The 27,698-nt window shown below is 46.1% G+C and overlaps 2 protein-coding genes across 2 annotated transcripts; both read left to right on the top strand.

The window, feature by feature from the left end:
- Positions 1 to 347: 347 nt before the first annotated feature.
- LOC105053434 (transcription factor BHLH148) lies at positions 348 to 27,698 on the top strand. The gene is made up of 4 exons (XM_029267096.2): positions 348 to 722; positions 23,469 to 25,460; positions 26,159 to 26,446; positions 27,296 to 27,698. Exons 2-4 carry the CDS (start codon positions 25,068 to 25,070, stop codon positions 27,392 to 27,394), a joined length of 780 nt encoding a protein of 259 aa, XP_029122929.1. The 5' UTR covers positions 348 to 722; positions 23,469 to 25,067; the 3' UTR covers positions 27,395 to 27,698.
- On the top strand, positions 729 to 4,914 carry LOC140851944 (uncharacterized). The gene is made up of 2 exons (XM_073244312.1): positions 729 to 4,193; positions 4,273 to 4,914. The coding sequence occupies exons 1-2, from the start codon at positions 3,624 to 3,626 to the stop codon at positions 4,912 to 4,914; spliced, it is 1,212 nt and encodes a 403-aa protein (XP_073100413.1). The 5' UTR covers positions 729 to 3,623.

Below are 27,698 nucleotides of genomic sequence, written 5' to 3' on the forward strand. Positions count from 1 at the left end.
TCTTAATTAATTAATTTGCTTTTGGTGCGATTCTTAATTTTGTTTTGTTAAGTCGAGACTATCAAATCGTTGACCATATAGTCAACATCGCATGTGGGATCCTCGGGAGAGCTCATCACGTTTTGCTCGTTCTTCATTGAATCGGTCCTTCAACTTTTGGACGGTCAAAAGTTCAAACTATAGACTTTCTCGTTTTTTATTAAGAAAAGAAACCAACCCAAGTGATTTGAATCACGCGGGTGATGGAGTGTCCGAAATTTAACTCACGCGGGAACGGTGGGCCCAACGGACGAACTTCCCTTGACCCATCTTTCCCTTCATTCCATGGGAACCTCAAAGGGGAAGGAAGCAGAGGAGGAGGAGGAGGAGGAGGAGAAAGAAGAAGAACGTTTCTTTTTTTCCTCCCAAGCCTCTCCATCAAGTTTGGCTGCGGAGTGATTCCCAGAAGGAGGATTGCGTTCTTAAGAAGAATTCCAGCTTCCAGTCGTTCGTTATCTGGTCATCCGAAGCAAAGGTTTTTTGCCCACACAAGTTCTGATTCTAATTTGTTCTCTTCTTTCTATTGCCTTCTTCCATGGTATGCAAGTTGGTGGCCGTTGGGTTTGATGAAGAGCCTAAAACTGTGAATACTTCATTCATGCTGGTCCGTTGGGCGGTAGGGGTTTTGGGAATTCGAAGGCAATGGAGGACAGAGGCAGAGCCACTATATTTTTCAGGCTGAGGTGAGAATCGGGACTTTAGTTTATTATTGGAAAGAAGTGATCATATGTTGTTCAAGGTATTTTTTTCTCTTTGTTGAGTATTATCCCTTCTCTGTTTGTCTTGTTATTTCCCTGTTCTTTAATGCACTACAAGTGCTATGTTGTGCTCCATGGTTTTTGCTGTATTTTGAGCGATCATATCGAAGAACTTTTGACTTGGAGTTAAAATTTTTATAGCCCAGATGCTGCTGCTTCTCCTTTTTTATTTATTTCACTTTCTAGGGTTGTCTGTATGGTTGGACCAGTTCAATCATATAAATACTAAATGAAAGCCAACAGTAGATGACTCAGGACCTGCTCGGCATCATTGTTGTTTTTGTGTTTTTCTCTCCCTACAAATTAGTAAAATATCATATGGAGATTGATGTTGAAGATTGCATGTGTACAAAATGTCTACTATACCTTGCTTTTAATTTCACTCTTTTTTGAAAGCAATATATATTTGCTTCCAAAAGCTTATGTTGTTCAGTCTAGTTCATTTTTGTCTTGGGTTTTTGAAAATGGAAACTGTTGCGGCCAATCGTCTCGTCGCCCGATCGTCGGGGAGCGTGCACCTGCAAAAACGAGAAGTCTGCACTGACCGGAGGCGGCTCCGGCGGAGACCCTCCGACGGTCAAGTCAGAGAGGTGACTGGGCAACAGTGAAATGAAGACAGAGAGCTCGATCGAGAGAGAGAAAGGGAGAGAGGAGCGAGCCTGTGGTTTCGAAGTCGAGAAGTGGGAGCGATCTACCGCACTGTTGCCTTCCCGGTTTATATAGTGGAGCACGGTATGGCGCCGTCATTAATGGCGCAGACAAGTGAGGAACTGTCAACTCACTGTAGACTGTCAGAGTCGCCGTGAAAGTGTCATGTCGTCGTGTGGCCGTCAAATCACCAGGGTTGACAATGCCCTCGGCGGGACAATGCCCCTAGATAGCCGTGCCGCATGTCGCTGTCAGAGCTGACAAGGTCTGGCGGCTGTACGGCGATTGGAGGAGCCGACTGACCCTAAGTCGGTGGCCAGCTGAGTGGCGTCGGGCCCCTCCGTTGGTCGGCGAGTCTTTCGTGAGTCGGCCATCAGACCTCTGGGTTCAGTCGGTCGGGAAAGGTGCGCCCGACATATCCTCAGTCGGTCGTGAGCCGATAATTAGCCGGTGATGGCGTCCGTCAGTCGGTCGGTCCGGCCGTCGGTCGGTCGGTCGGTTCTTCCGGCAGTCGGTCGGTCGGTCCCTTCGACCGTAAATCGGTCGGTCGGTCCCTTCGACCATAAGTCGGTCGGTCGGTTCCTCCGGCCATCGGTCGGTCGGTCGGTGGGTATTCCCCAACAGTTGCCCCCCTCTACTTCTGAGTCGGATGGTGAGCTGGCCGATGCTTTCATTCGGGCAGCAATCCTGGGCGACTGGGAGTGGATTTGTCGTATGCACAGATCCGACCGTACCGCCGATTGATCCGATATCAGGCACCTCATAAATGCCAAGCGATTTGGGCATCTAGTCGGTGTCAGATGTCACGTCGGCGTCAGGTGCCAGACGTCGCGTCTGATGTCAGGCGTCACGTCTTGTCGTCGTCAGACATTACGTCGGTTGTCAGGAGATCGGGCGCCGGACGATACGGTGTCAGACGGTCGAATATCCAGCGCCGATCGTGGGAGCGTGGGGCGCTGGCAGGCGTCCCATCGGGAACACGAATCGGCGCGGGCGCATAAATGCGGAACCGTGTCCCCGCGTGCCGCGTGTCGTAGGTGGTTGGCCGGCGCCCCCCGCATTTAATATGGGCGGTGCGGCCGTCCCGGGACGGGGCGCGCCGAATCCTCAGCCACCCGGAGGCCGCCACGTGTCGCGCATCCATCGAGCTTCGGTCGGCGCGGAGTCATCTTGGCCATCGGTCGGGCCTATATATATAGGACCTCTCGGACCCAAGATCCCACCATTGCCATTTTGCTGCCGAAACTCTGTCCGGGCGATTTCTCAGTCATCGCGGGCAGAGCTTTCTTGCTTCCAGAAGAGCCCCTCCGGTTCGTGGTCTCCTCTTCGTCCTCCTCATCTTCTTCTTCTTCTCCGTTCCTTTCTTATTCGGTTCCGGTACAATGGCCAGGAATCTGACTCAGGGAGCTCGATCGGGGAACCCGACTGACGACTCCCGGTCGACTCCGGAAGATGAGGTTTCCTCACTTTCGGGGCCGAATGTTGATCGGCTTCGGGAGCAATATTGCATCCCGGAGCAGTTTCAACTGTCCGCCCCAGGGGCCGGCGGTCGGGTTAACAGCCCTCCGCCCGGTCAGCTGGCGCTGTATGTCGAGGACCTCCGCGCAGGTCTTCGGCTCCCGATTCCGGAGTTCGTCCGGAATCTTCTGAACTATTACGGACTCTGTCCGGCGCAGCTAGCGCCGAACTCTGTCCGGCTCATAATTAGTTTTGCGTTGTTGTGTCAGCTCTTGCCGACCAACCCTCGCATTTCTCTCTTCCGGGCCTTCTTTGTACTCCGACTCCACCCTAAAGCCCGAGGGTGGTGGCTCTTCAACCCCCGGAAGGGTCTTTCCTTCATCACCGGTCTTCCATCGTCCATTCATGGGTGGAAGAACCAATTCTTCTTTGTTTCTTCTCCATCTTCTTGGGGCTTTCCTTCTCACTGGGGCGTGCCCCGAACCGAAGCTAATGACAACAGTCGGGTGGAAGCGGACGACCGGGAGGACTTCCACCGACTGAAAGATATGTCGGTCCCGAAGCAGAGGGAGCTTGTTACCGAACAAGCTCTCTATGACGCCGGCTTAAGCTTGGTCCCCCGACTAGGTATCGTCCGATTTTCCGGTCTCCTTTTCATCCGACCCTTAGTCCGGTTCTTTAGTTGACACCTTTGTCGGTATTGCAGGGACACCTCCAAGAATGCGGCCGACGGACGCGGAGATTCGACAGTTCGCGACAAGGAAGAGGCCAGCATCGGGGGCCGGACCTTCGCGTCCGCCGAAGAAGCCTGCTCCAGCGACGCCGATCATCGAAGCATCGGTGACCGATCAATCCGAGCCCGTCATCGCGCTCGCGGCTTCGGCGACGCGTTCGGAGGAGAGGCCGATGGGTGAAGCGGCCGAAGGAACGTCGGCGGCATCACTGGAGGCGGTGGAGCCGGATGTAGTTCGGGAAACCGAACATCATCCGACGGCGTCTGTGGCCGCAGCGGGGGGTGCTGGTTCTACTTCGAGCATCCCCTCGCTGTCGGTTCCGTCGGTCGGGGCGGCCGATCGAGGGAAAGCCCCGATGGACCCCGCGGACGAGACAAGGTCGGGGAGCCGATCCGTGCCGCCCAGCGCACAGTTCCCTGAAGGCGCGTCGGCGTTGGCCGACCACAACCTGACGAGGAGGTTGTGCCAGGGGATTCTTCTTCCGACCGACGTTGAGTCGCTGAGATCTCGGCAGGTAACCGAGATGCTGTCCAGGTTCTATCCGACTATGGTCGAGGTAAGCTTCGCATCACCTTCTCTTTTCCTTAAAAATTTTTCTTGTTATGTGATCCTGACGAAGCATTTGCAATCGGCAGCTGATCTATACAATGTCGGAACTGGAGGCCGGGTACCGGAGGTTCGGCAATATCCGGGCCGCTTATAAGGAGAGGTCGGCGGCGGCCGAAGCCGAGAGGGCGATGTTGGCCGACCACCTTCAGCAATCGGCCGACCGGGAGGCCAAGTTAGTAGACGAGGTCTCCCGGCTTGGGTCCGAACTTAAGTCGGCCAGGAAGGAGGCCAGACACAAGGGTCGGGCCGTGCGTCGTCTTCGGCACGAACGGGACGGCGCCACCGCCGAACTCCAAGGCGAGCGCGAGCAGCTTCGGGTGAGCCTGGAGAAGCTCGCCAAGGCCGAGGAGGAGCTTTCGATCGCCCAAGCCGACGCCGACATAGCAAAGGCGGAGCGGAGTCGGCGAAGGAGTCGCTCGGCCGGGCGGAGGAAGAGGCAAGGTCGGCGAGGGAGTCGGCCGACCGGGCGGTTGAAGACTTCAGGGTCTCCGACCAATATCGGGAGGAGATGCTCGAGTCGGGTTTCGCCTCGTACCGGGTGGGGTACGAGGATGGTCGGGAGGCAGTCCGGGCCTTGTATCCGGAGCTCGACCTTAGCAGCATCGTCCCATCGGGGGCCGAGGAGGAAGCCACCGAGGAGATGGCCGACCAGCCGTCGGAAGGCGTAATTGCTGCGGAGGAAGTCATCCCGGAAGAAGCGGCGCCGACTGCCAGTCCCCCGCCGACCGAAGGACCAGCTTCAGCCATCGACTCGGCTCCGCTTGTGGCCGACACGCCAGTCATCCCCGATCTCCCATCGGTTGAGGAGATCGACTCAGATGGGTGATCGGGCCATACCGATTCCTTTGCTTTTTCTGTTTTTTGGAATGTATGTAATCGGGCTTCGACCCGACTTTGTACATTTTGAATGAAAATTTTGAATGAAAATTTCTTCTGCTTTCCCTTTGTTTCCTCCTTCCAAATGTATAGTTGAATGCCTTAGCGAGTCATTAACTTGTGTAAGTCGCTAACTCTCATAAGTCGGTAGGACGTTCGGCAACTCGTGCCGCTACGAAGGAGGGGTAAGTCCCGACTTTGGGTCGGCTTCTGATAGTCGAGCTTGTCAGTCGGGCACGTCTTGTCGAGTCGGGAGCCGACCGAACCTGGCAAAGGTTCGATAGTCGGGTTTCCATGGACGCGATCAGTCGAATGTCGTCCGGCGCAGTGTCGGGGGAACGACATCAAGTCGGATCCCCATGCTCTTGCGTCGGGTATTCGTTTTGTGTCTTTCGATATACGGTAGTAAGCCGAATATCGTCCAACCGGCCGTAGGTCGGTCGGCAAGTCGTGGATGCGACTAAGGTCGCGTTGTGCGATAGACGGTGGTAAGCCGAATATCCTTCGACCGGCCGTAGCCTGGTCGGGAGTCGCGACGACAGTCGCGTGGGCTTTTTGCCTCTCTTTTGGTCGGGGCCCGATCGGCTTGTCAGCCGATGGTTTGGCCCGAAAGTTCGACCGTAGAAGGAGTGTTAACTCCCGTTCATAAGGGTTCATCGGTCCTTGTAAGGGTCCGATGCATCGTCGAAGGAGTGTCAACTCCCGTCAATAAGAGTTCATCGGTCCTTGTAAGGGTCCGACGCATCGTCGAAGGAGTGTCAACTCCCGACCATATAGATGAGTCGGTCCTCGCAAGAGTCCGATGGATCACCGGCGATAAGACCGTTGGTTCCAGGAGGACACTAAGTCCACCTTGGCATGTCGGGGCTTGACCTTGATGAGCACCGATCATCAGTCGAAGAGTTAAAACTCCAAACTTTCAAACTGAATTTGTATTCCGACTATCGAATTACAAAGTTCATTGGCAATACAGCTTCAGGTTGTCGGCGTTCCAAGTTCGGGGAATGGATCTCCCCTCAAGGGTCTCCAGTCGGTAGGCTCTCGGACCGTAGGTGTCTGCTACCTTGTAGGGTCCTTCCCAATTGGGAGCCAGCTTCCCTTGGTCCAAGGGCTTCGACACTTCTGCCTTCCTCAAGACCAAGTCGCCAGGCCTGAAAAGCTTCGGTCTGACCTTGGCGTTGTAATACCGGGCGATCCTTTGTCGGTACGAAGCCATGCGAATTTGGGCCTCGTCCGCAGTTCGGGGAGGAGGTCTAAGTCGGCCCTCCGACTCTCGGAGTTGTCCGGCTCTCGATACCGCTCGACCCTTGAAGATGGCAGGTCAATCTCGAGCGGGATCATGGCCTCCGTTCCGTAGGCCAAACTGAAAGGCGACTCCCCGGTCGGAACGCGGGGGGTCGTTCGGTAAGCCCACAGAACGGAGCCCAGCTCGTCGACCCAGAGACCTTTGGCTTCGTTTAGTCGGGTCTTGAGTCCGTGGAGCAAGGTTCGGTTGGTCACCTCGACCTCGCCGTTGGACTGGGGGTGCCCGACCGAAGTCAGTCGGTGCCTGATGTGGAACCTGGCGCAGAAGTCTCTGAAGTCCTGGTTGTCGAATTGCCGTCCGTTGTCGGTGATGATGGTGTGCGGCAATCCGAACCTGAAAATGATGGATTTCCGGATAAAGTCCTCCATCTTCCGCTCGGTGATCTGCGCCAATGGTTCGGCCTCCACCCACTTGGTGAAGTAGTCGATGGCGACGACTATGAACTTCCTCTGACCCGACGCTGGTGGGAATGGACCGAGAATGTCGACTCCCCACTGGGCGAAGGGCCATGGAGCGACAATAGGAGCAATTTGGCTGGCCGGTTGGTGTTGGATGTTTGCGTACTTTTGACATGGCTCGCACCTCCGGACCAACTCGGCCGCATCCTTCTTCATGGTAGGCCAGTAGTAGCCCTGTCGCAAGATCTTGTAGGCCAGGGACTTGCCCCCCAGGTGATTCCCGCAAATTCCTTCGTGAACCTCTCGGAGAGCGTAGTCGGCGTCGGTCGGTCCCAAACACCTAAGCAGGGGAAGGGAGAACGACCTCTTGTAGAGTCGGCCGTCCATGATGACATATTGTGAGGCCGACCATCGGAGTCGCTTGGCCTCCGTGGGATCTTCGGGACTGATCCCGTCGGTCAGATACCGGACGATCGGGTCCATCCAACTTGGTTCGGATGTTAGCTGCTGTACTCCTTCGACCCGATCGATGCTCGGCTGCTCGAGGTTCTCCACGAACGTCCGACCCAAGGAGTCAAAGGCCGAAGTCGCCAGTCTGGAGAGTGCGTCGGCACGAGCGTTCTCTGACCTTGGGATGTGGGAAATTTCGAAATACTCGAGGCGTGCCACGAGGTCCTTCACTTTCTGAAGGTACTTGACCATGGTCGGATCTCGCGCCTCGAATTCGTCCTTGACCTGCCCTACGATCAGCTGAGAGTCGGAGAATGCCCGGAGGCTGTCGACGCCCAGCTCCCTTGCCATCCTCAAGCCGGCGAGGAGGGCCTCGTATTCGGCTTGGTTGTTGGAGGCCTTGAAGTCGAACCGGAGGGCGTACTCGGTGACCACCCCATCCGAATTCGTGAGCAGGAGCCCGGCCCCGCTTCCCTGAGCGTTTGAGGCTCCGTCGATGTGGAGTACCCAGGTGGAGATCGGGTCTGGCTCAGAGACCGCATCTCGTCCTGGGTCTTCAGCTCCCGACCCTTGGTCGGTTGTCGGGCATTCGGCGATGAAGTCGGCCAAGACCTGAGCTTTCAGGGCAGGCCTTGGTCGGTACTGAATGTCGAACTCGCTGAGCTTCATCGCCCACTTCGCGAGTCGTCCAGATGTGTCGGGTCGGCGCAGTATCGCCCTCAGGGGCTGGTTGGTGAGCACCACTATGGCGTGGGCCTGGAAGTATGGACGGAGTCGTTGCGCGGAGACGGTCAGGGCAAAAATCATCTTTTCCGTCTCCGAGTATCTGGCCTCTGCACCGTGGAGCACCTTGCTGGTGTAGTAGATAGGCTGATGGGTTCGGCACTCGTTTTCTCGGACGAGCACCGAACTAATCGCCTCAGAAGATGTGGCCAAGTAGAGATACAAGGTCTCCCCGTCCTGCGGCTTTACGAGCAGCGGTGGGGAAGCCAAGTACCTCTTCAGGTCTTCGAAGGCCTGTTGGCACTCATCCGACCAAGAAAACCCATTTGCGTGACGCAAAGTTTTGAAAAACGGGAGGCACCTTTCAGCTGATCGAGAAATGAATCGGCTAAGAGCGATAATTTTTTCGTTCAGCTGCTGGACCTCCCTCTTGGTGTTCGGATGACGCATGTCGAGGATTGCCTTTATCTTCTCAGGATTGGCCTCAATCCCTCTCTGAGAAACGAGGAATCCGAGGAACTTCCCTGAAGTCACCCCAAAAGCACACTTGGTCGGGTTGAGCTTCATTCGGTGTCGTCGGAGGGTGTGGAAGGTCTCCTCGAGATCCTGAACATGGTCCGGGATCTGTGTGCTTTTCACCAGCATGTCGTCCACATACACCTCCATGTTGCGGCCGATCTGGTTTTTGAAGACCTTATTGACGAGTCACTGGTAGGTGGCGCCGGCGTTCTTCAGTCCGAAGGGCATCACCCGATAACAGTAGAGGCCCTTGGGAGTCACGAACGCGGTGTGCTCTTCGTCTTCAGGCGCCATCCGGATCTGGTTGTACCCGGCGAAGGCGTCCATGAAGCTGAGCAGTCGAAATCCGGACGTCGCGTCCACCAGCTGGTCGATCTTGGGAAGCGGGAAGCTATCTTTTGGGCAGGCTCGGTTGAGGTCGGTGTAGTCGATGCAGATCCTCCACTTCCGTTGGCTTTTTTGATCATGACAACATTGGCGAGCCAATCGGGATACGTGGATTCTCGGATGAAGCCTGCTTCGAGTAGCTTGTCCACTTCTTCGTCGATGACCCTCTGCCTTTCTGGAGCGAAGGACCTTTTCTTCTGCCTCACCGGTCTCATCGTCGGGTCGATGTTGAGTCGGTGGGTTATTGTTTCTGGGGGATGCCTGACATATCTGCTGCCGACCAAGCAAATATGTCGGCATTGACCGTCAGCAGCTCCGTCAGTCGGTGCAGTTCGGTGTCGGGCAGTTGGAACCCGACCCAAACTTTTCTGTCGGGATTTTCTCCTATCGGGATCGCCTCGAGCTGCTCGGCCGGCGAACCTCGCTCTTCCTCCTCCCGCTGGTCCAGCTTGTCGATTGTCAGAGAACCCCTCGACTCGTCGCTTTGAGCGGAGATTTGGAAGCATCGTCGGGCGAGCTGTTGATCTCCGCGCATCTCCCCGATTCCGTTTTTGGTCGGGAACCGAACAAGGAGATGGTACGTCGAGACGACCGCCTTGAGGGCGTTCAGTCCGGGTCGTCCGAGTATGGCGTTGTAGGCCGAAGGGACTTGGACGACCGCGAAAGTTAGGTGGACCGTGCTTTGCCGTGGTTCGGTGCCGACCGTCACGGGCAGGGTGATTTCTCCCTCTGTCGTGATGGCGTCTCCGGCAAAGCCGATCAAAGGCATGGAGACCCTCTTAAGTCGGTCGATTGACAGTTGCATCCGGGAGAAGGTCGAGTAAAACAAAACATTCGTTGAACTTCCATTATCAACAAAAATTCATTTTACATCATAATTTGTCATTGTCGCCGACACAACAACAGCATCGTCGTGGGGAGTTTGGATGCCCCGAACGTCGTCCTCCGTAAAGGTGATTACGTCGTCCGGGCGCAGCTTTTTCGTCGGCTCCCCTCCCGCAGACATCCCCGGGCCCAGCCGCTTGGAGATCATGTTGATGACTCCGACCGTCGGCTGATTGTTCGCCGCTTCTTCAGTCGGCTGGGGTCGTCGATCGGCAACTGGTTGGGTCGACGGACCCTTCCGAAATTTGCCGAGATACCCCCGGCGGATGAGAGCTTCGATCTCATCCTTCAGCTGGATGCACTGCTCGGTGTCGTGGCCGTGGCTTCGGTGAAATCGGCAGTACTTCCGACGGTCGAGGCCTTTTGCCTTCAGAGGCGGAGGCCGTCGCAGGTATTCTTCCCCCTCGATCTCCATTAGGATCTGCGCACGAGGAGCGGAGAGAGGAGTGTAGGAGTCATACCTGGGGCATGCCGGCCTCGGAGTCTGTTGCCGGGGTGACTTTTGGATTCGTCGGGGCGGCGAGACCCGACTATCGGTCGGGGGCCTGCTGGGTTCGGCGGGCTCCCGACCTTTCCTCCGCTTCTCCTTCGGGCCCTTGGGTTCGGCCAAACGTCGGTCGGACGCTCCTTCGTCCGCGCGCATATACTTGTACGCGTGCTCCAGTAGCTCGGCGTATGTCCGGGGGAGGGTCTTGTCCAGAGAGTAGGTGAATCGGGACGCCCTCAGGCCCCGCTTCATGGCTGAGACAGCCATGTCTTCATTGAGGTCCCGGACCTCAAGCGTGGCCGTGTTGAATCGCGCCACGAAGTGTCGGAGCGTCTCATTTTCCCCTTGCTTGAGGGAGAAAAGGCTGTCCGACGTTCGCGGCGGCTTTCGGCTGGTGCTGAAATGGGCCACGAACGAGTGCTCGAGCTGTCCAAAGGAGTGGATATTTTTCGATCGGAGACCGGAGTACCAGGCCCTGGCAGTCTTGCGGAGCGTAGCGGGGAAGCCGATGCAAAAAAGAGCGTCGGTTGCCCCTTGAATCGTCATGAGAGCTTTATAGCCCTCGAGGTGGTCGACTGGGTCGGTGGAGCCGTCGTATGGCTCCACGTGCGGCATTTTGAACCGACTGGGAATCGGTTCGTCGAGGACCAGTCGGGAGAGAGGTTGGGCGGTCTGGAAGTCGACGTCGTTCGAAGACTTCTGGCCGTCCATCTGCAACTGGGCGAGTCGGCGGTCGATTTCCTCGAACCGGCGCTCGTAGTCGTCCGCTCGTCGATGCTGGGAGACCCCGGGAGTGGAGTCTCCAGAAGATTCTGAGAGGGAGGCCGACGGCGTGCGCGGTCGTTTCTCCTTCCTTGCCCGTTCCAACGGGGAAGGAGAGGGCTGCTGGGACCGTCGGTCGTCGCGCCATGGTCGTCCCTCCTCTTCTCCGTGGGAGCGCTGTTGAGGGCGCTCGCATGGAGGCGACGGGGATCAGCGCGGTCGTCGGCGGCTGCTCCTGGAGGGCATCGGACGGGCCGCCGGTTGCTGCTGGAGGCTTTTGACTGCATCCGTCAGTACGGTCATCTGCCGTACGATGGCCGCAATCTGCGCCTCCGTGGTCACTGCAGGGCGCGGAGAGCTGGGCTCCGCCGCCGGTGGTGGCGGGGAGGCCTCTTCCCGACGGGAAGAGCGCCTTGCCGATCCAGTGATTCTCGATCGTTGAGCTCTTGTCTTTGTCATGCTGTCTCCTACCTGGCGCGCTAATCTGTTGCGGCCAATCGCCTCGTCGCCCGATCGCCGGGGAGCGTGCACCTGCAAAAACGAGAAGTCCGCACTGACCGGAGGCGGCTTCGGCGGGGACCCTCCGACGGTCAAGTCAAAGAGGTGACTGGGCAACAGTGAAATGAAGACAGAGAGCTCGATCGAGAGAGAGAAAGGGAGAGAGGAGCGAGCCTGTGGTTTCGAAGTCGAGAAGTGGGAGCGATCCACCGCACTGTTGCCTTCCTCGGTTTATATAGTGGAGCACGGTATGGCGCCGTCATTAATGGCGTAGACAAGTGAGGAACTGTCAACTCACTGTAGACTGTCAGAGTCGCCGTGAAAGTGTCATGTCGCCGTGTGGCCGTCAAATCATCAGGGTTGACAATGCCCTCGGCGGGACAATGCCCCTAGATAGTCGTGCCGCATGTCGCTGTCAGAGCTGACAAGGTTGGCGGCTGTACGGCGATTGGAGGAGCCGACCGACCCTAAGTCGGTGGCCAGCTGAGTGGCGTCGGGCCCCTCCATTGGTCGGCGAGTCTTTCGTGAGTCGGCCATCAGACCTCTGGGTTCAGTCGGTCGGGAAAGGTGCGCCCGACATATCCTCAGTCGGTCGTGAGCCGATAATTAGCCGGTGATGGCGTCCGTCAGTCGGTCGGTCCGGCCGTCGGTCGGTCGGTTCTTCCGGCAGTCGGTTGGTCGGTCCCTTCGACCGTAAGTCGGTCGGTCGGTTCCTCTGGCCATCGGTCGGTCGGTCGGTGGGTATTCCCCAACAGAAACAGAAAACAAGATCAATGCCAAATAGCCCTTATATCATTCCAGAAGAACATTTATTAGGCGTGGATTCTGTCTCTTTGAAGAATTTTTATTTAAAAAAAAAAACCATTAGGTGCGAATTTTAGCATCTTATTTATATGATTTTGTTTGAGGCCATAAAGATGTCCCCTCTCTGTTCTCCAGTTCTGAAGTCATTAAAAGAAAAACAGGATATGTCTTGTGAAACCTAGTAAATATTTGATTAAAAAAGAAGTTAATTATTTTCCTTGAATTGTAGAAGAAAATTCTCAAAACAATTTTGTGCCAATGATATGTAAGTGTAAACCATCGATTTTTCCATACAAAAAAAAAAAAAAAAAAAAAAAAAAATCCTTCATATCCTTATGCTATCTAGAGTCCTTATAAAGATTTCCAATATTTTTGGTTTTCTATAACTGAATCTCTCTCAAAATACAAGAAAAATGCCCTTAGCTTAGTTGTTTTCATAGCCTGGGGCACAAAAGTAAAACCTTGCCCCTCCTCCTTTTTGCTGAAGAAAGACAGTAGACAATGATATAGTCGCTAGCTTACTATGTTTTTCCTTCGGTATATGGAGTTTGAGATGCATACTTCCACAATTTTTTATCTAGAATTGGTGCCTTGTACGTTATTGTAAGGCCTCTGATATATTCATGTGATATCTACTACAAAGGGCACAGTGAGAAAGAATGAGGTGGACGAATGAAGAAGTTTGAATGAAATAGAACCCATAGATTCCACAACACAAAGAGTTTTGAGAACTGAAGTTATGTTTTTAGAAAAATTTCAATAAATAAAGAAATTCAGGATTGTAGGTATGATATCTTCCAGCAATTTCATCCAATTCTCCCTTTCTTCCTCATTCCACCTTAGAGACTCCTGCACATGATGTATCTGAAGGATGGTATGATTGGGCATCCAAAGTCCACACAGACCTACATGCTGTATCTGAACAGATCTTATGAGTTCTATGTTCTTTCTACTCTTAATATACTGATTCCTCTAGCTTACCATTGTACGCAGCTTCCAAAATGAGCGATTATAGTTTATTCTCACCTCTCATTGTCATCATGTTTGCTATAATAGAGCATAGCTAGTTATAATATCCATTTTCCTAATCACGTTCTGAAATTTGGCATATGTGTTGAAGTTTTTCATTGCATGTATGATTGTGATAATGATGTTTAATTATCAACATACTATGCTAGATTATCTTTTTATTATTTCAATCACTGTTATACTATTTCATAGCTAATATAATGTTATATAAATATAATGCAAAACAGATTTTTGTTTAACATGTGCATGACTCAAATGATAAGAAAACCCACCATATGTCTCATATCTCTTTACTCTTTTGTGATCATAAACCTTGTTATATTTAGCTCGATTACTAGACATACTTAAGGTATCATAATTTGTATACTATTCCTCATGAGTGCATATTTCACTTATTGCAGCCTTGTAAACAGGCCTACATCATGCCTATTAGGGCAAAATTCTACACGGAAAGCTAAAATGATTACACACTCGAGGAGTTAATTATAGAGGCCTTGATGCTTGTTCAAACATAGATTTCGGTATAGTCATGCTTATCCTACTCCAATGCTCTTCCATCACTTGTGTTACTCTTAGGATATTTTTTTCTAGGCATTCGAACCCTTCTTGGTATTGATTTTGCATATTGTTTGGTCATATGGTTAGTAGGACGTCCGTTGCTTGCATCAAAGACAACATCCTATGGAAGAGATTAGAACCTCAAACATTTTTATCAATATACTTTCTATGTTTCATAATGTGATGTACTGAGAGCATATAGTTCTAAGGCCCTTTTATCAAGGATGCATGGGTTCCTCTGAATTTTAACCCATTTAGAAATACCATAAAACCCCATCGGCTCATATCTAATTGGTTCAGGCATTCCAACAATGGATTTCATAGGCTTTTAAAAACTATAAACTTGTCTAAATATATTGTTATTATAAGCTTCTAAAGCTTGGTACTGGTCTTGTAAAAACATTGTGACATATAGAATCTGGTCACAGAATAATTCTAAAGGTTAGATTCCAGCCATCAGAATTAGTATCTTTGACAAAATTGAACAACTTTCTTTTTTAGTCACAACTGCCTTGTCCAAACTGTTATTGCAACCATGAACAATATGTTCTAAATGTAACTTGATGTTGGGAGACAAATGGTTTGATATTTAAACTCCAAAATGTCCTAATCTTAGTGAAGCTATCATTTGACTCTTTTATGCAATAATGTTTTAAAGGAAACTAATCTATGATACATTCTCCTATGCATCCAAACTCCAATAACTATGTCTGTTCTTGGACTTCTAGGTCTTCTTGGTCTAGGTTTTATCATAGATATTCCACTATTTGCATTTTTTACTTAGAATGCCATGAATTGAGCTCGTATCAAGGACTCATGTATTCAAAATTTCCTGATCAAAGAAAAGAATGCACTCTAAAATTGTATGAATTAAGGGTGTTAATGATTCATCTGGCTACATCACAAAAATATTTTATTCAGTGTTGAATATTCCATTTTGCAACTGCAAATAACTATAATGTTAGCTATAAGTCGACCTACTTAGCTTAGGTCTCTAGTTAATACATGTGAGGTATTGATGTCACTTGAAAGTAAGATCCATTGTACTAGAATCGGCACCTCTACTGGCAGACTAGTGGTATTGTATGGTATCGTGTCATGCCACACCAATGCACACCGACAAAGGAAAACCAGAGATGAAGGGGAAGAGGGAGAAGGAGAGAGAGGAAGAGAGGGAGGGAGGGAGGGAAAGAGGGGTTCCACATCGGTTATTTTTTGGGAAGATCTTGAGCATTTATATAGGACTAAGGAACCTAAATAATACCTTCTGGCTAGATTTGGCAATTACACCCACTCCAGATGGGTCCCGACCCGATCTGGCCCTAATGGGTCGGGTTGGTCAACGTGCTGACTGGGTTTTGACCCAACCCTATCTAAATTTGATAAATTTAAATGTCGGGTCGGATTGGGTTTGGGTAGTGGCCACCCCGACCTATTACCCAACCCGAACCCGACCCTATCTTATGTATATATATTGTTTTCCTATCTTATCCTTTTGTTATTGTTAAATTGATGTGCATCCAGATCAATTACAGAATAGAAAAATGTGCATCATATGGTCTTGTATACTGCTTGACCACTCATATCGAGATTATGTAGAACTAATTACACCTTAAGTTTTGGTCATGGACTATATTGGTTAGATCTTAGCTATGCTTATTAAGGAAATGAAGTCTACTTCTCATCATTGGCTCGTTGAACCATCCTTACATCTAATTATGGCTACAATGCTTTGTTGTGATTTAGAAAGTTATTCATTGATGTAGTTCTCTTATTGCGAGCAAGACTTCTCTCGAAGTATTAGATATTGCTACCTCTCAAGTTGTAATTCAATATAGCCATACCATAGTTTTCCACAATCCCACACTATCACTAGCGATAAGTTGTCTGTAAAAGAGGGTAACTACTCTATGAAGGCACTAAGGTTAAGCTTGCATTAAAGTTAGGAACTTGTAAGCAAAGATTACCTGTAACCTATGGATCCAACTATGGCAAAAATAAAAAAACACAAGTAATAAAACTATAGACAAGCAACCCAGAAGAGCAACATTAGAGTTTACGTGGAAAAAACCCTTCTCAAAAAATAGAGTAGGAAAAAAACCACGGTGAGGAGGAGCATAAGCCACTATAGCAAAATAGTTGGGTACAAGAACTTCTCACCAAAGCCTACGCTTATACAAAAGAAAAGAATCTCTACAACTCTGCCAAACAAATGTTCTCCAAGTTTTCAATCTTTTCTTCTCGTAGCATCCAACTGATCTCTCCTTTTGAATTATTCTTGAGAGGTGCCAGGCACCCCTGTTTATAACCTCAAAGAAAAAAAAACTGTCCATCTCTATCTTCATGAACAACCATCGGTTTTCGTTCAGCAGATCTTGCTCCGCGTGACGATGAATGCCATTGACGTGTGAAGCCGCTGAAAACGGCCTCTCAAAAAATTTGGTTCGGCGGTTTCTTGTTTCGCGTGTAGAGCCGGAGATGAAGCTCTTCTTTTCGAGTGAAACAGCAACTCTGCTTAATCCTTATGAGCAATGGACTTTAAGAGATAGACTTCTTCGATTTTTGTGCCATCAAAGAATACCAGCATTGTTGGTTTGTTTTGCACATTTTTGCATACAGGTGGGGTTCTTGAGGTTAGCTTGCCTCTCCATTTATATATATATATATATATATATATATATATATATATATATATAATATATATATATATATATATATATATATATATTGTTAACTTGCACAAAAGCTCCTGCAAAATAAATTACAGAAAAAGACTTTAATAGAGCAAAACTCACCAACAATCCTCCTCCTTTTGCGACTGATCTGTAATCAAGCTCATCTTAGTGGATCTTTATATGCCTCCTCCTCACCATACCAGCCCCTTAAAAGGGGACTTATTTCCTGCTCACTCCAACTAAGTTCAGATAAGACCTGAACTTAGTAGCTGGGATTGGCTTAGTGAGCATATCGGTCGGATTGTGCTATGTACATATTTTCACTACCTTGATGTCTTCATCTTCAACTAGATCTTTAATGAAATGAAATCTGACATCAACATGCTTGGTCCGTTCATGATACATCTGATCTCTAGTCAAGTGGATTGCACTTGCACTATCACAGTGGAGCTCGAACTCCTTCTGCTTTAGTTTGAGATCCTGTACTAGCCCTTTTAGCCACAGTGCCTCCTTTGTTGCCTCTATTCTCGCCATATATTCTGTCTCTGTAGTAGAGAGTGCCACTGTAGACTGCAAAGATGCCTTCCAGCTTATTGCACTACCTGCTAAGGTGAAAATGTATCCTGTTTGCGATCTCCTTTGATCTAAGTCACCAGCATAGTCGGAGTCTATGAAATCTATAACACTGCAATCTCCACTGCCTCTGAATGCCAAACCGATATCCGTCATGCCTTGAAGATACTTAAGTATCCATTTCACCGCATGCTAATGAGTCTTACCATGATTGTCCATATAGCGACTCACCATGTTGACTGCCTGTGCTACATCAAGACGAGTGCAAACCATCGCGTACATGATGCTGCCCACTGCACTTGTGTATGGCACGTGGGACATGTATCTCTTCTCCTCATCTATCTTTGGAGACTCTCTGGCAGATAGTTTGAAGTGACTGACGAACGGAACCGTGACTGGCTTCACACTAGACATCCCGAACCTATCTAGTACTTTTTTAATGTAGCCTTGTTGGGACAAGAAAAATGTCCCAGTCCGCCTATCATGGACAATCTCCATCTTTAGTATCTTCTGCGCCGGTCCTAGGTCCTTCATTTCAAATGCTGTCTCGAGCTTCATTTTCAGTTTCTGCACTTCTGATATGTCTTTGATTGCAATCAACATATCATCTATGTATAGTAGAAGATAAATTTTGGATCTATCTGAAAGCTGCCTATGGTAAACGCAAGAATCATAGGAAGATTTTTGAAAGTCATGACTTATCATAAAATTGTCGAATTTGCGATACCATTGTCTCAGTGACTGTTTTAAACCATAAAGGGACCTTTTAAGAAAGCATACCTGATCTTCCTTCCTTTGAACCTCATATCCAGGTGGTTGATGCATGTAAATTTGTTCCTCCAGGTCACCGTGAAGAAATGTCATCTTTACATCAAGTTGTTCCCACTCCAAATCTTAAGAAGCAACTAAAGCAAGCAATACTCTAATAGAAGAGTGTTTGACTACAGGAGAAAAGACCTCTTTATAGTCAATACCCTCCTTTTGAGAAAATCCCTTAGCAATTAGCGTTGCTTTATACCTGATATCTTGAGGACCATCTGTTCCATGCTTCTTCTTGAAGACCCCTTGAAGACCCATTTACAGCTGATTGCCTTCTTCCCTTCTGGTAGACTAACTAATTCCTAGGTCTGGTTCTTCTCTAAGGACCATAGCTCCTCAACCATAGCCATGGTCCATTGTTGCGCCTTTGAGCTCCTCACTACTTCCTAATAAGTGGTCGGCTCTTCTCCAATGGTAGCTGCAACATTCAAAGCATACGATATTAATTCAGCATAAGTTAAATCCTCATATTTGTATCTCTGAGGTGCTTTGATTTGGTGCTTGGTTCGCCTTTCCGCTATACTGAGATCTGTATCATCATCACTCTGTTCTGTCACCTCCTCCTAAGTCTGAAGGGAGGGAGACAGAGGGAGAAGGTCGGTGGAGGCTGGCAAAGCATGATCCAACACTATAGAGAGGGTGAGGGAGAGGGAGAATGAGAGAGAGGAGAGGGAGGGAGAAGGAGAGAGAGGGAGGGTGGTGAATGGCCTATGGAGGGTTAGGGAGGGGCGTAGAGGGGCGAAAGAGGGCCTTTGTCCTCAGATTTCATAATTTTATTGAAAATAAGGGTTTTGAAAGGGGGGCCTTTTTTTTATTTTCTTGCCTTGTTTATTTTGAAGTGAAGTTGGCAAGAGGGTTGCTAACTTCACTAAAACTCTTCAAAATAAAAATAGAGTCCCCTTTGGGACCTCTGTGCCCTCCCCGGCCCTTCACAGTCCTCCATTGGTATCTGTTAACCTCCTTCTCTCTCCCTCACCCACTCTCTCTTTTTTCCTCTCTTTCCTTGTTCTTTTCCTCCTCTATTGGTTTCTTGATTTGAAGGCCAGAACTATCCTCGTCCACCACTAGTACGGCTTGTTATGCCTCAAACTTGGTGGTTTGGAAGGTTTAGCTGACACAACTCTTGAGACAAGGCCGTCCCGCTAGCGTCCCAATATTTCGTCATATAGGATGGTACCCCATCTTGTTGTCTTACAGGACGTCCCGCTGGAATCTGAATCCTTAGGCTTAACCATGAAGTTGGACTCAATATTATTCTCCCATAACAGAACATAGCATTGAAATGTTAGATTTATAATTGCATAATTAGTAAAAAAAGCAAAATCTTAGAATAACATAGCAGTCACACAAGCAAAATAGTAACACAGAATTTATAACCTAAAATAGTGGAGAATCTACGGGATAGGAGAGTTTATAGGCAAGGAATAAATAAAAGGTTTGGCACTCCTCTTTTTAATCATTCTTCACATTTGAGCTTTTTCATAGGGATTCAATTGAAGAAGTGAGACCTATAATCAAGATTTTCTCCCATTGAAATTAAGATAAAATTGAAATTTTACTATTTCAATATGTGTAAATAGTAATGCCAGCCATGGCATGCTTAAGGGCCTCTAACTTTGTAAGATTCATAGATGATGTAAGGCTACATTTGAGGTTTTAAATTACATAAAGGTAAAACAAAAGTACTAAGCGAATTTTCTAATAAAGGCTGTTGCAATGGATTGAAACAATTTGGGCATAGGCGACGAAATGATTAAAGGACCTGATGCTTGCCTTGCTAATTATAGGTTGTTGGCAATTGGACTAACACCAATGGTGGAGTTGGATTAATTAGACAGTTAACTTCATATTGTCAAATTAACCTAAATTTGGTATTCCCTTGAGCTAAATTACTAGTGCCCTGTATCAATGTCATACATTTGTAGATCCAATTCAGGATACAATTCCTTATGGTAAAATTGAGACATGGCCCTGGACGAGAACACATGGTGAATGCTCTCTAAAGACCAAATCAAATAGTTGGGGATGGTTTTATGGTTATGCTCATGATTATGCTTGTTTATGCTAAAGCGTAAGTTGTAAATCAATTGTTTTTCCAGATTTTGTACATGAATTCTATGTGGGATTGAAGTTATGATGCTCAGGTGACTTCTTATGCCCTCGATTTTAGGTACAAGGGGTTAAAGGGAGAAAAGAAGACAGATTTATAGATTTATGGATCCTAATCTTTTTTCTTGTCATTCATTTACAAATGTCCTAATCCTACCTAAAGTAATATCACGTAAACTAAAGAGAAACAAAAAGTGTAGATATTATTGTCAATAGGTATTGAAGGTATAACTCAGGTCATAGGGATTTCTTAAAATAGGGTATATGATAGATTTTGATAGGTCAGAGAGAATCTAGGTGAGATTTATCAATGCTAAACTCTAATTGTCAATATGAATTAGATGTGGCTATCATTGTAGATCCAATAAAACTGCCCTATAGAACTTGACTAGAGGAATTGACTAAATGGGCCCTTTTACTAATATGGATTTCTTCTCCAAACTATTCTACTTTTATCTCCAACAAAACATATAAAAGGACAATAACAAAAAGGAATATGTAAGAAAGTGAAAGAAGTTTAGCCCTCTAGGCATTCAATATAGACATATAAGAGGCAAAGCTCCATTGAAGTCACAAGGCCCTTCTTTTAGTGACATCTAGCCCTTATAACTTGATAAAGAAAATAATTGAATTACAATAAAAACTAAGGATGATTTCTAAAAAATAATAAAACATGCAATTGAGGTAAAAAATGTCTAGGTATCTAAATCACACATCCTTGCACTTCAGCTTTTTAAGTTATTCTTGAATTGTTTCTATATTAGGGGTTGTAGAAGGATGAATCATTACTATACATACTAACTTGCATTTGACTAGTATGATCATATGATATATTGATTAGATATTATTTGTCATCTAATATATTTGTCACCTAGAACGATGACGGAGTAAGGCATATGAGGAAGTTGTGGCCTTTGAAAGTTGTGTTGCATGAATCAGGGCTTGGATTTGTCACATTTTGCTCCCACATAAAATTCAAACTTGTCTAAAATGGCCTATGTAATTAATAATTGTTCATCTGATTTTCTTCATCACGTATAACCTCTTTCAATGACCTTTCCTGCTTGTAAAAGGAGAGAATCGTACAAAACATTGAAAACTCCTAAGATGTATTATTGCTAACATTCAGATTATCCTAGAAAATGAAATTAAAAACAAAAATAACCTAAACAATAATAAAATAGGGGAAAAAAGTTCTAAGGGGCACATTCCAAGTCCACTGCATAGCAGAAAAAATGAGTAGCATACAGTAAAAATGTTGGTCATGTTGGATCCATTCATGCATCACAATTCTGTGAAGGTATTGATATTTATGATCCTAAAAACCTATAGTTCCTTTTGACATGATTGTTCAGTGAGTTGATATTATCGGGAGAATTTGCTCTTTTCCGGTTGCGCTGATTTTCTAACAAACTTGTGGTACCAATTATTTAAGAGTTGCATGATGTTTTGGTGTTTCTTTCTAAAAGATAATAGCTGATCCTTTCATGTTACGTGATTGATTCTACATGAAAGCGAAAGCGAACATCATGTTGTGTGATTATTTGCAGAAATTATCTTTTTAATTATTTGTTCTGTTTGTCACAAGGATTTCGGTATTAATGCATAACAATGTCTATAGGTTGTGCTGCATCACACTAGTAAAGTACAACCCCTTAGTGGTACCATACTGATACATGGTATGTCATTTCTATTTTGCTTTGGTGGCACCAAGACTTTTACCATTTGTCCTTATAGAAGTACATCATACTGGTAATGTATCTGCACAAAAATGTGTCGATACTTCAACTACTACATTAGTTGTGTTTAACATCCCATATTCATCATGCATAAAGGGTTGAAACTTATTCCACGATAGAAGAAGATTTTTTCTTAGTCTGGTTTTAGTTAGGACTAGGCTTGTTTTCTGCTTGCAGTTGTGTAGCATTATTGATTTTTGCTTGGTGTCATCCTGATCTCACATCATTATCCTTGGCACGGGCATGCCATGTCATCTTTGGTATCATAGCAAGATTGTGGTGGAGCACTGAGTAAGAGAAGCATGACAAAATTAATGATTCAATGCAATTGTCAATGTGCCACAAGCATCAGGTCACTTTCATCTAAAACCAATCTAGAGTCTAAGATACAGTTACCAGGGGCCTAGGTTGAAGTCAAGGTTCACCTTACTGATGCATACTGCCCCATACAAGGTGCATGTACCATACCAGTACCTAACCTAGACTTGGTATGAGGATGTACCGAGTCTCGTATGCTGAACCAACCTCTATCTTGGATGTACTGACATTGTATCAGCATGGCACCGGTATAGGGTCTAGTACCGAGACAGTGAACCTCAATTGAAGTTTTATTTTACGACTAAGTTCTTGCATCAGAAATATTTGATGATTGATTTGTATCATTGAATTCCAATTCTCCATGCAATTCAATTCGAAATTGATATAGGATTGTATTTATTCTTGTCAGTAACATTCAAGGCCTTGACAATTTTGTTAGATACCTTAGACCACTGAATTGATCGTGTAAAATCCAAGTAACCCTAATTTTTAGGGCATTAGACCAAGAGTGGAGCTATGGCAAACATGGACCTGGAAGCACTTTTGACAGTTGGAAATGTTTTGCCTGCTTTTCTGATATGAGCAGAAAATCAAGCTATCAATTAATCATTGATGCTGCAAGAACTATACGTTGCACAGTTGGTCAAAAGAATAAACTTTTCTTATCAAAGAGCATTTAGTGGATGCAATATATGTTTGATTTGTGTGTCATTCCTTCAGTTGAATAAAAAAATGATTCATACCTTAGGAATTTTGACAAAAGAAATTGAGTGACATTATATCAATATTTACCTACCATATCTTTCTATGTCAGCCAAGAGGTAAAAATCCAGTTATAACGTGCAAGGCGACAATTTCATCATCAGGATAAGCAAAATAAGGTTCAAGCTTATGCCCACAAAGAACAATTCCTTTCCATATAGTAAAAAGGAGAAAAGTTTTAAAAAGAAAATAGTTGTCTGTAGTCTATTCTGCATGACATATGGTTAAGGTGGAAGGCCGTACTATTGGAACCTAATGACACTGAAATAAATGCTGCTTAAGCATAGATCTTTTTTTTTTTTTTTTTTTTTGGAATATGAAAAAATCCTTGTGTACTTCTTTTGGGTGGTATTTGTTTCTTGAATGGACTATCTTCTGACTAAATCTTTATAAATATTTACATCCCGAGTCATCTCGATTAAGCTTGCAAAAGTTCTAGGCAAAAAATCTCTTACATCAACTCAATTTCCTCTATATAAATATGGGATAAGCAACTGCAAGACATCAGTTTGAAATATTATGTTATGCCTTGACTCACCTGCTAGGATTGAAGGATGTTTTGTAATGATCAGAGCTAAGAGCAAATTGGACAGAAAGAAAGGTTAATTCCTTGACATGAGGACTTGCCGAGAGAAATTTTTCCCCCAGAGTTTTATTTCCAATTGCAGAATACTACGAGAATTAAGAAATGCTCTCAAATTGGAACTTCAGACCTAGAATATACCTTATGGTCTAAATGGAAGAAAGTGCATGCTGTTGTGAACTGGGATGTGGTTACTACTTTACTTTGAAGGTTTTGCAATATGCAAACTGGAGGAAATTCAAAAGACTCGATTGGTACCAAAGCAGGAGAATAAATTACAGTGAATGGGCACAGTGTGGATGCATGTTGTCAGGTAAAAAACAAGGAACTTGTTGAATGGTTTTCTTGAGAGAAGGAACTTGCTGAATGTTGAAGCATGTGGAAGGCACCAAGGGGCAACAACAGAACCTGGAAAGCTGCAAGGAGAGAGGCTTCAGCATTAGATTTACAATGGCGTTGCGTTATTTTCAGCTGATGTGCATATATCTGAAGAGTTATCATCTCAAGTCACTGTTTATTTCGAATACAAGATCCATTAGAGTGTAGAAACTGATTCTGTGCGCAACTAAAATAATGCAAATTAGATTTTTGCTCCCCCACAACCGAAGAACAACATTAATGTCGAAGGCATTCAAGGGAGAAGAAGATACATACATCATCAGTTGCAAGGGATATGCATCTTGATGTATGCTATTTGATGGCTCTTAAATTAGACCGCAATGGGGCATTGAATTCTGGAAAAATAAAATTGAGCGGCCTATCTTGCCTTTAAAGATGACATGCAATTGGGCATTTTTCCTTTGGAATTCATGGGAGCTCAAGAATATTATTGTTCACTCGGTTCGCTTAAAGTTAGCATTCAAGATAATTGCACTAACTCACCTTTTCCCCATTTTTGATAAGAAACTAAAAGTTACTTGCATTCAAGAGGAAAGTACTGAGAAACCATACACAAGGTAGATGTGTGGCACAAGCTTCATAAATTGTGGACCAGGCCTTCATCAGCCACCAATTTAACAAAATAATTTTCTCTAACTCTCACGTCCCTTTCTTTAGCCCCTTTCTCCTCTTGGATGGTCAGTCTGCTCCCTTCCAGATCTAAACAAACGTGTTGTTTAACTTCCCCACACGTCACGGCCACAAAAATAATAATAATAATATTGGCAACTACGTGGTAGGTTCCAAACCCCCACATGGGATTATTTACTAATCTTATCCCCAGTTCCCCACTAGTCTTGCATCTAGGAGGACCAAATGTTGGATGGCTGAGATCTGTCGGCCAGTCCGATCAATCTATCGATTCGAGATTCCTTCTCATCACAAGCTGCTCCCCAAGTGAGTATATAAGTCAGACCATGGCCTCCGTTCCGTCACGTGGAAAAATTTAGCGGAAGAATACCAGAACCATCACGTGTTACAATCAATAAATTGACCGTTCCAATTTAGTCTGCATTGACCACGTGGTGTTAAATGCTGGGGAGTGCGGCGTTTGGACCGTTTATAAGGCCAGTCTGGGTAACTAAAATTTAAATTTAGCGGGAGGAGTGAGAACAGATATGCTATGGAATCCTTTGCCTCCTTCCAAGAGGAGCTCTTCCATGGGGACAACATGCCCTACTGGGCCTTTTCGCCGGGGCTGGCCTTCGATCTCATCGCCGCCGTCCCCGAGCCGGCTCTCGTGGAGCCGCCGGTTGTTCTCAGGAGCGCCTTCACGCTATACACCAGGAGGGAGAATGAGCACATGGTGGGAGACTCGAGCTCCGGAGCCGGTGGTCGTCGGAACATCCACCGGAGAGTGATCGACATGTTAAGAAGGATTCCCCAGGCCAAAGAGGAATGCAAAGGAGTAGAGATGAGCCGTGGGTTTAGGCATATGATGAGGGAAAGGCAGAGGAGGGAGAAGCTCAGCCAGAGCTATGCTGACCTGCACTCAATGCTTTCTTCTAGATCAAAGGTTGGCTTCCAATCCCATTCTACTTTTGGGATATTCATATAGAAATTTGTTTCATGGAGATAACTTTGCATCAATATGACTCCTTTTCTTCAAATATTAAAATGGCTTAACAGAGATTCACACGCAAAACTTTTTATGAAATTACTAACTAGATGAGAATTTATGGGGAAGCCGATGATAAAATGTGGCCTATACTTTCTTCTTATAGTCCTTTATGTTTTATCTTTCTGAAACTTGGTAATCCCCCTCTTCCTTTCAAATCTTTCGTCTACTTCCTCCTCTGTAGCTTTCTCCTTTGTGATAGGGCTCATTCGATAATTTAGATTTTTTAAATTAAATGCAGCGGTTCTTGTTCCAAACATATCTAATTTTCTCATATGGATCATGAGAACTACTTTTTCCCTCAATTTTCTGTATATGGAGGAACATCGATGCTTTCTGAAACCATGTATACTTATATTTTGAGGTCTATTTAATAAAGCCAAGGTGCTGTCATAAAGTTTAGATATAGTCCTTTACCAATTGACTTTTAAATTTTTTGGAATGTTTTGATATTAATTAGTCAGTTAGTCTAATTAATTGTCATCAAGATCAATGAACTAATGCATATAACTATTTATATATACTGAAGTTTCATTCATAAATTTAGGATTTCTTTTTTTTTTTTTCGATGCAATTTATTTGTATTTTCTTCGTAGGGTGATAAGAACTCTATTGTGCAATCTGCTGCGGTGTGTGTGAGGGAGCTGAAGGTTGTGAAGGACCAGCTGCAGAGGCGAAATGAGGAGCTTAAGTCCATGATTTTAGGGAGCAATGGAAGAACAGAGGAGGCAAAGGTTAATTTTCGGGTGGCAAATCCATCGTCTGCCATCGACTCCTTGATTGGAGCTCTTCGATGCTTGAAGAGCATGGATGTCAAGGCCAGAGCCATCCGGTCTCATCTCTCTGGCCATGAGTTGTCTGCCACCATGAGCATCGACACAAAGGTGTGCATGGAAGTAGAATTCCAGACCTCTAGTTACTTGAAAAGAAACTAATTTTATAGTTCCACTCTATATGTTGCCATTCCTATATCTTCCACCAAAATCTTTACATGCTTGGGAATCAGTTTCTGTGTTAATATGGTCCTTCTTTAGAAGACTACTAAAATATTCATGGTATACACCACATCTTACCCAAAGAAAAGGAGAAAAAAAAAAAAAACATAGGGTAAGCAACAGGCTTCATATCACGGCCAATGGAAATCATATATTTGATTCTTAGTAATTAGCAGGCGATCAACAAATTACATGATCTAAGGGTTGGTATAAGGTTACACTATAGCTGTTTTGAGAACAATTAATCTCCTGGTGTCAACACACAAGTGGATTTGATAAGCCTAGATCCCATCTAGAATGTACCCTTGTCCACTTTTCAAAAAATAAGACCACTAGGAGACTATAGTTTCTAAAAATGATAGTAGGAATATAGTGTAGTCAAGCATGAATTTCATAAAACTTGACTTATTTTCATATGTGTATATATATATATATATATATAGAGAGAGAGAGAGAGAGAGAGAGAGAGAGAGAAGAGGGGATTCAATATTCGGGCCCTACAAGTTGGCTCTAATCCTTGACCAAATAAAACAAGATTAAACTTGTCAGATGGCTTGCTTGGATTTGAATTGAATCAAAGAACCAAAGTAAAATTGCCTCAAATATTAGTTAAGGTTATTAAGTCCGGGAAGAAATAATATAAACTAGTTTTTATTACCATAGACTATGATTTAGATATATGTTTTTAATCTCAAAATTTGCAATTAAGTAAGATGAAATATTTCTGCATATAAACAGGTAGCGGCTGGTGAGGTGGAAAGAGCGGTGGAAGGCGCCCTAAGAGAAGCAGAGGAGAAGCTTCTTCGCCCCTTTCCTCGAACCCACGGATGGTCCTAGTTCTGCCATGTGGAAAATATGCCATTAACCCTCCCAGCGTCTCATGTCATTAAACTACTCTTTTCGTACGGGAGGAGATTGGTCATGTGACCGTGAATGGTTTTTCCTGGAAGCAGTCTTGGACGTCATTTGCGGCACCGCGTGGACTCTCGGCTTGGGTTCGTCTGCACCTGCGTGTGAGAAGTTTGTGGGGGGTTTCAAGGAGCATGTCTCGTTCATGTCATTTTTTTATTTATTTTCTTTTTTCTTGAAAATTTCACATTCCATGTTGTATATAATTTCAGGTTTATCCACTTAAGTCCAA

This window comes from Elaeis guineensis, chromosome 10, assembly GCF_000442705.2.
Source record: "Elaeis guineensis isolate ETL-2024a chromosome 10, EG11, whole genome shotgun sequence".
Classification (NCBI taxonomy): Eukaryota; Viridiplantae; Streptophyta; class Magnoliopsida; order Arecales; family Arecaceae; genus Elaeis; species Elaeis guineensis.